The sequence below is a fragment of the Lolium perenne genome, chromosome 7, assembly GCF_019359855.2.
Source record: "Lolium perenne isolate Kyuss_39 chromosome 7, Kyuss_2.0, whole genome shotgun sequence".
NCBI lineage: Eukaryota > Viridiplantae > Streptophyta > Magnoliopsida > Poales > Poaceae > Lolium > Lolium perenne.
This window is the reverse complement of record NC_067250.2, coordinates 126714020-126722882: the sequence shown is the minus strand read 5'-3', so window position 1 is coordinate 126722882 and position 8863 is coordinate 126714020. Positions and strand designations below refer to the sequence as shown.

General features: G+C 51.7%; 1 protein-coding gene across 1 annotated transcript; it reads left to right on the top strand.

Moving 5' to 3' along the window:
* Positions 1-1193: 1193 nt before the first annotated feature.
* Positions 1194-5583, top strand: LOC139833696 (uncharacterized). Its single transcript, XM_071824039.1, has 2 exons — positions 1194-2421; positions 3683-5583. The coding sequence occupies exons 1-2, from the start codon at positions 1194-1196 to the stop codon at positions 5581-5583; spliced, it is 3129 nt and encodes a 1042-aa protein (XP_071680140.1).
* Positions 5584-8863: the final 3280 nt, after the last annotated feature.

Genomic DNA, 8863 nt, shown 5'->3' with positions numbered 1-8863 from the left:
CTTCATCCACCGCCATCCGGGCGCGTTCTGGTGCAGAGCGCAGGGACGGGGGAGCTCGTTGCAGTGACACCAGAGGGCGGATTCCCAGGGCTCGGGCGCGCTGTGGCTCCGCTTCAGGAGGCAGGTCGCCATCATCTTGTTCGTCCTCCTTGCCGACAGCAGCTTGGGCCGCTTGGACGGCCGTGGGCTTGGCTCGTTGATGGCGTCCTCCTCTTTGGACGGCTGTGGCGGCGGATTCTTCCTCTTCTTGCTGTCGGCCGGGCACGGCGGGATTGGCGGGTACACCTTCAAGTCGTCGTCCTCGGGCAGCAGCGGGGGCGCGTGGATCTCGGCGTCGTCGGTGAGTATGGTCGCCTGGATTTCGTCCCGGGAGAGCAGCGGCATCAGCGGGCCGAACTCGGCGAGCATCAACGCCCTGTACTCGTCGTCGGCGAAGACCGGATATTCGGCCTCAGACTCGGCCGGCGGCGGCAACGCGGCACCCGACGATAGCGGCAGAAAGGAGCGGCCGGACATGAACGCCGGGAAGCTGGGCCGAGGAGGCAGCACGTCGGACACACGCATGGCCATCAGCATGGTGGCTCTCTCGGTGTCTCCTAGGGTTGATCCGTGGCGCGTAGGTGTGTGGGTGATGAGATCGGCCTCGGGAGCAGAAGGGCTATCTATATCGAGCCTATGTGGAAACCGAGTTGGAGCGGGAGTCGGACTCTGTTTCGTTTCGTGGAGTAGATTGCATGCCCAGGTGGGTAATTCTTCCTCGGTTTCCATCAAGGCAATTCGAGTTCGACTCTGTTTCGTTTCGTAGGCGGGAAGCCAAATAACTTTAGCCGCAGACAGTAGTGTCTCCATTATTGCTAATGTAGCCTGTAGACTGCCGGATGTGACGCTGTTTTGGGACTCAAATTTCAGGAACAGATGCGATGGGATGGATAACAGCGTCTAGTTTTTTTTATTTTTGAGAACACTGTTAAGAGATCGGTTCACATACGTGTGTATTTGTATCGTATGTGCCTTGTATTGTAACCTGCCAAGTATATAAATAGAAGAGGTGGGGAGCGTGTTGCTCCATCCACGAAAACCCTAAACTTGTGTTTTGACTTGGTATCAGAGCCTACAGCCGCCGCACGGGTCTCCCCTCTCCCGATCCGATCTCATCGCCGCCGCCCTCTCCGAAGGGTTCCTCTGGCGCCGCGATGCAGCTTTCCGTCATCGGACCGCTCGTCTCTCCGCCCGCGCTGACGGCTGCTCCCACGGTTCCCCCTGTCGGGATTCGACTCGACCGCAACAACTTCGCTCTGTGGCGTGCTCTCACGCTCACCAATCTCTCCGGGGCTTCGCTCCATGGTTACCTCGACGACACGATGGCGGCGCCAGCCAAGACCATCACCGAGGGCACCGGCGACGCCGCTCGGCAGGTTGACAACCCCGCGTATGGTACGTGGTGGACTCAGGACCAAAAGGCCTTGGGCGTGCTCCTCTCCTCCATGACTGAGGAGATCGCGAGCCAACTCCTCGGCTGCAAGACGGCGGCCGCGGCTTGGACGGCAATCCAAGCCATGTTTTCCGCGCAGAGCCGAGCTGGAGTCAGGCATCTCCGTCGCCAAATTCAGGGGCTGCGGAAGGGCGATGCGACTGCAAGCGAGTATATGCACAAGGTGCAGGCTCTGGCTAACGCCATGGCCACCGCCGGGTCTCCTCTTCGTGACGATGAAATCATCGATTACATGCTTACCGGCCTCGGCTCCGCTTTCAATCCGATCGCGGCGTCTCTGAACATGATCACCAGGGTGGTGACCGCCGCCGAGTTCTATTCCATGGTCCTGGACTACGAGGGCCTGCAGCTGTCGCAGCTGGATGAGACTGAGGAGTGGACCTCGTCTGCCAATGCTGCTGCTCGCGGTGGTGCTCCCTGGAAGCCCCGCGCGCCCTTGCCCGCCTTCTCTGGTGGAGGCTCTCAGCCTGGTTACGGCGGGGGCAACAGCGGCCGCCAGACTTACGGCGGTAACGGTGGAGGCGGCTATGGGTCGCCGGCATGTGGCCACGCCCAGCCCTACGGTCCGCCAGCGGGCGGCAACGGCAACAGTCGCCCAACTGGCGGCAATTACGGCGGTAACGGCGGCGGTGGCAACCGCGGCCAGAACGGAGGACGCCGGCGTCAGCGCCCGCAGTGTCAAATCTGCGGCTATTGGGGGCACACAGCCGATGATTGTCGGAACCGCTTCAACCCCGACTTCGTGCGCGGCAACAACCAGCAGCGCACCGGCAACAATCAGCAGCGTGCCGGCAACTCGGCATCGACCAACTCTCCGCCTTGGATGATGGATACTGGGGCGACGGATCATCTGACAAATGATCTTCAGCGTCTCCACATGCAGGAGCGCTATGGTGGGACGGATCAGGTTCAGGTGGCCAACGGTGCAGGTTTGTCTATTGCCCACATTGGTCACTCTTCTTTAGCCGGTTCACAACTAAAACTGAATAATATCCTTCACGTCCCACATATTAGTCAGAATCTTCTCTCTGTTTATCGCCTTGTCTGTGACAATGATGTCTTTGTTGAATTTCACCGATATTTTTTCTGTGTTAAGGACATGGTCTCCCGGAGAATTATGCTTCACGGTAGAAGTCATGGCGGACTCTACCCCGTTCCGTTTAGCCGGGCGTTTTCGCCGTCCACTCGTCATGCTCTTTCCGGTGCCAAGGCTTCATCGTCTCAGTGGCATCAAATAATATTATTCACACTATTGTTAAGAACCATGATTTATCCTGTACTTCCACTAGTCCTCGTTTGGTTTGTGATGCTTGTCAGTGTGCCAAAAGTCATCAACTATCATATACTCTGTCTCATCGTGTTACCACTATGCCTCTTGAACTTATACACTCTGATGTTTGGGGTCCTGCTATTGCTTCTTCCGGTGGTTTTAAGTATTATGTTAGCTTTATCGATGACTATTCTCGTTTTTGCTGGATGTACCTCCTTAAACATAAATCTGATGTTGAACGGGTGTTTTATGCTTTTCAGGCTCATGTTGAGCTCCTTCTGAACACCAAAATTAAAGTCGTCCAATCTGATTGGGGCGGTGAATATCATAAACTCCATCAGTATTTTCAGCGCACGGGTGCCTCACACCGTGTCTCCTGCCCCCATACCTCCCAGCAAAATGGTGTCGCTGAACGCAAACACCGTCACTTGGTCGAGACAGGACTTGCCTGCTCGCCCACTCCTCTCTCCCTTTACGCTTCTGGGATGAGGCTTTTCTGACGGCTTGCTACTTGATTAATCGTATGCCTACACCCGTTCTTAACAAAGAGACACCACTTTTCCGCCTTCTCAAAATTCAGCCCAATTACGATTTTCTCCGTATCTTTGGCTGCGCATGTTGGCCTAGTCTTCGCAAGTATAATGCTCACAAGCTCGAGTTCAGATCCAAGATGTGTGTTTTCTTGGGCTATAGTCCTATGCACAAGGGATATAAGTGTCTTGATAAATCCACGGGTCGTATCTACATCTCCCATGACGTCGTTTTTGATGAATCCGTGTTCCCGTATGCCACTCCTGGGGTTACGGTTGATATTCCATCACTTCGTGAAGCTATTAATTTCCCTGTCACTGAACCGGCTACGAGTGATCATGTGCGTCAATATGACCTATCTTACCTGTCCACTAACCTGTCCTCTCCAGCTGTTGATCTTCCTGTGCAGAATACCGCGGTGATCGACGTCCCTCCGGCTATGGACGTGCATGTGCATGCCCCGGGAACCGCGCCCCACTCGGATGCTGCCACGTCGTCGTCGGGTCCTCACGGCGCGGATGCTGCCGCGTCGCCTCCGGGTTCCACCGGTACGGATGCGGCCACGCCTTCGGCGTGCAATCCCTCGTCGCCTGCACCTTCTCCCGGATCGCCTGAGTGTGGCGCGCCCACGTCACCGCCTTCAGCTTCTTCGCCTGGCGGGCCGTCCGCTGAGCAGTCGGCTCCGCCGGCCTCACAGCCTGACCATGGCATGGTCACTCGTCTACGTGACAACACTCGTCGTGAGAAGCACTACACCGACGGCACTGTGCGATATGATACTCGTCGCCGTGCTCTCTTTGCAGCGCCGGTGTCTCACCATGATGCTCTTCGTGAACCGGCGTGGCGCGCCGCCATGACGGATGAATTCACTGCTCTTGCTCAGACGAAGACCTGGACTCTGGTTCCTCGCCCACCTGGCACTAATATTGTTGGAAGCAAGTGGGCATTCAAAACCAAGCATCGTCCTGATGGTTCAATTGAGAAGCACAAGGCTCGCCTGGTTGCTCGCGGGTTCACTCAACAGCATGGCATTGACTATGGTGACACTTTCAGTCCTGTTGTCAAACCAGCCACCATTTGCCTGGTTCTCTCCCTCGCTGTTTCTCGCGGCTGGACCCTTCGTCAGGTTGATGTCAGCAATGCTTTTCTCCATGGTTTCCTGACAGAAGATGTCTATATGCAGCAGCCTCCTGGTTTTGAGGATGTCCGTTTCCCCTCTCATGTGTGCAAGTTGCAGCGTGCTATTTATGGTCTGAAGCAGTCCCCTCGTGCTTGGTATGCTTGCTTGAGTACTCGCCTTTTTCAGCTGGGGTTTCTTCCTTCTCGGGCTGATACGTCCTTGTTCATCTTTAATCAGCGTGGTGTTCAAGTTTTCATGTTGGTTTATGTTGACGACATTGTCATTGCTGGTTCCACTGCTGCTGTTTTGGAGGGTCTTGTTCGCTCTCTGTCTGCCACTTTTCCTATCAAGGATCTTGGCGTTCTGGACTATTTCCTTGGATTGGAAGCATCGTACAATTCAGGGGGCATGACACTTATGCAGCGCAAGTATGCGCTAGACTTGTTGCATCGGGTTAATATGGAGAATTGTAACCCCACATCCACTCCAATGGTGCCCACTGAAAGGCTAGCTCGAGACACTGGTGCACTTCTTGGTCCAGAGGATTCTTTCAGATATCACAGTGTGGTTGGTAGTTTACAGTATTTGACTCTCACACGTCCAGATATATCCTTTGCTGTCAACAAGGTTTGTCAGTTCTTGTCTCAACCCACTGAAGTGCATTGGGAGGCCGTGAAACGAATCCTTTGTTACGTCAAGGGAACGTTGGATACAGGGCTTCGCATTAGGAGGTCACTGCAACAGAGTGTGAGTATCTTTACTGATGCAGATTGGGCTGGAGATGTTGATGATCGACGCTCTACGAGCGGTTTTGCAGTGTTTGTGGGTCCGAACCTTATTTCATGGAGTTCGAAGAAGCAGCCCACGGTTTCCAGATCGAGCACTGAGGCAGAGTATAAGGCTCTTGCAAATGGAGCAGCCGAAGCTATGTGGGTTTGTTCATTGCTTCGAGAACTTGGTGTTACCCAGCGGCAAGCTCCAATCTTATGGTGTGATAATTTGGGTGCTACCTACCTAACGGCGAATCCAGTCTTCCATGCTAGGACCAAGCACATTGAGATTGATTTTCATTTTGTGCGAGAGCAGGTGGCTGATGGCGCTCTGGTGGTAAGGTTTATCTCTTCTAATGATCAGTTGGCTGATATCTTCACTAAGCCAGCGACACGGTAGATGCTAGACCGATTTCGAACCAATCTAAACCTTGTATGTAGTAGTAGTTTCGATTGAGGGGGAGTGTTAAGAGATCGGTTCACATACGTGTGTATTTGTATCGTATGTGCCTTGTATTGTAACCTGCCAAGTATATAAATAGAAGAGGTGGGGAGCGTGTTGCTCCATCCACGAAAACCCTAAACTTGTGTTTTGACTAACACCACCCCTTTATTGCTTTATTCAATCAAAATGTTATTACAAACCCCATCAGGTGGGGCGTGAAGCCAAATATACCTCCCGACATGGGAGTACAGAGATCCTCTCAATTGATCATGTGCATCTCCATTAGATCTTCTACCGTCATGGGCAAATTCAAAAAACTCAAACTCCTCCCGAGTTGTTCTGATTTCTCTGACCACCTGGCCATACGATGAGAGAACATCGTTGCCGTTGATGCCCTTGATCACATTGGCGCAATCACTTGCTAGTTTGACATGCCGCCGCTATAAATCGGTAGCCAACGACATACCTTCCCTACATGCCATAGCCTCCAAAACCTCTGGATCATCAACACCTTTCATCACCATGGTTGATGCTCCCAGGAAAGCTCCCGCCTCGTCCCTCGCAATAGCAGCCAGGGCCGCTCGCTTGATAACATCATCTTGTGGGAGGGCGACCTGGCCTCGATGGGAATTCCAAATAGGCAGGAGAGAAAAATTAGGCCACTGGGAACTTCGGCCCATCGCCCAAGAAGACCTTGGTTTTAAGAATTACTCTAATGCTGTGTTTGGATGCAGAGAATTGAGCTTAGAATTGAATTGTCCTGAAGATTCCAATTCCAAGATGGAAATGAATTAGCTCCCAATTTGAATTCTACCGTTTGGGTGTGCTTGGAATTTGATGTTAGAATCAATGGGTGTTCCCAATTCCAAATGCTGTTTGGATGTACAATCTGTGGAATCCATGGAATTTGATGATTTTGGAGTTTGAACAATATAAATTTGCATACATGTACACAAATAACATACATATATATTATATTGTATAACTATTATTTTCCGCAGTTAATGAAACATTAAAATAATAACAATAAAGCAGAAAGTAGAATACGCATGACACAAAATAGTTTTCAAGTACGGAAAATATTACAACATGGATAATAATTGTGTCTCTAACAGGTACCTTATGTCTCTTACACATCACAAACAGATAGTTCATCAACAAGAAAGTAGATAGTAGGCTTACATAACAAGCACACTTCATAACAAACATCAAGGTAGGGTCAACAGCCATGCCTTCTTTAATTCATCGGGGAGCGCCGTCAGTGCTTCGAATAAGCGCTCATTAACGATCAACTTCCCATAAGCTCTTAGCATGTCACAATTCTCCATTTCTAGCTTCTTTAGTGCATCTAGGATTTCAGTTGGAGGAGTCACCTTTGGCATAGGAACTGGTTCGGTTGTTTTCAATGCATCATCGAAAGATGTCTTCATTTGTCCCATCATGCACAAGATAGCTTCGCCAGTGCGTTGCCTTTTCGGAGGTAGATCCGGAGATTCTTCGAGAACTATTGTTTCTTCTTCTTGAATAGACTCGGCGGCTGTCCTAGCACCAACACCAGTAGCATGGTCTTGTGAGTAAATAGTTTGAATAGCTTGCCAATTCATCACCACCTGTTGCGGTCAGAAACCCACCGGCGAGCAACGACGGGCAACACAGGAGAGCCGGGAGCAACTTAGGGCTGCGGCTGGCCCTGGTCCCTCCGAGCGACGGCCCGCAAAGACTCCGGCACGCACGTCCGATGCTGGTGCAAGGGCGTGCCACCTGACCTATACCTGGTCAGGAAGGTGATGGAGATGCCTCGCTTAGTTTCCTGCATGGCATACACGTAAACATTAAATACGAGCCTCGATCGGCTCTCAGGTTGTCCTGTGAATCGGCTCAAGGAGCCGATCCACCCATGATTCGCACGAGGTGTACGAATATATGGTGGTCCTGCTTGATCAAGATAAAGCTAAAACGATCTACGACGATTTAGGGTTTTCACCGCATAATCGGAACGTCCTACTCGTGATTGGGCCTCGCGGCCGCGCACGGTGATCGTAAGCCGATCCTAGACAGGGCCTAAAAACCAACACGAGGTTGATCCCCGGAACATCCTGTCTAGGGCTAGCAAACTACACCCTACGCACCGCTGGATCCTCCAATCCTTTGTAAGGCCTAACTATGCAGATATTAAACTAATCCTTGAAGAACAAGGAGCAACCATAACGGATCGGATCTACTAAATAATGATCAAGCGGGGTGCTGCCCCTACGCCTAAGATAGGCGTAAGGGCGGCAAGATGTCTAAGGGTTGCACGACGATAGCATATGATACGAAGAACAACGCTAACCCTAACACATCTAAGATAACTACGTTGCTCGCCATCAAAAAGGTTTCAGTACGAGCAACGCATGAACGACGAATAAACTTGTACTGCCTAGATCGCAAGATGCGATCTAGGCAGCATGATGCTTACCCGGAAGAAACCCTCGAGACAAGGGAGTTGGCGATGCGCCTAGATTGGTTTGTGGTGAACGTGATTGTTGTTTATTTCATAAACCCTAGATACATATTTATAGTCCGTAGACTTTCTAACGTGGGAATAATCCCAACCGTGCACGAGCCAAACTCTAACTAACCGACACGTAATCTACTATATTACAGATACACGGGCAAACTAGCCCAAACTTTGCATATAAGGCCGATTCACATATATTCTTCCATGTATATTCTTCAAGCCCATCTTGATCGCGGCCCACCTCTGACTCGGTCAAATTCTGGTGATAACACATGCCCCCCTGGTTTTGGAATTGATAATTCCAAAATCACTCTGCTTTTTCTTCGTCGGGTCATGTCGTGGCAGAACCGTCGCAGTATCCTCCATCATGATGCCTTGCCTTCTCAACTTCTCCGCGTGACCTGGCAGTTTTTTTTTTGTTAAGCATCACTCCCTCGGAAACTGCTGTGGCATTGAATTTCCACTATATCCCCTTTTATTTAACCGCTCCAAACAGTTCGCTTCCGCGTCCCCTTCGCATTAGCACTCCAAAAGCCCTCCTGCGCCACCATGTCTTCTTCCTCCTCTGCTTCATCGGATCTTTCCACCCAGTCCTCCTCTTCCCGCGAGCCGACGCCGGAGCCGAACCCGGAGGAGGTCCATGCGGCCAACATCCGCCGCGCCATCGAAGCCGGGGAGGAGTCTAGTCACGACTTCTCCGTCTGGTCTGAGGACGACAAGTCCTTGACCGACGGG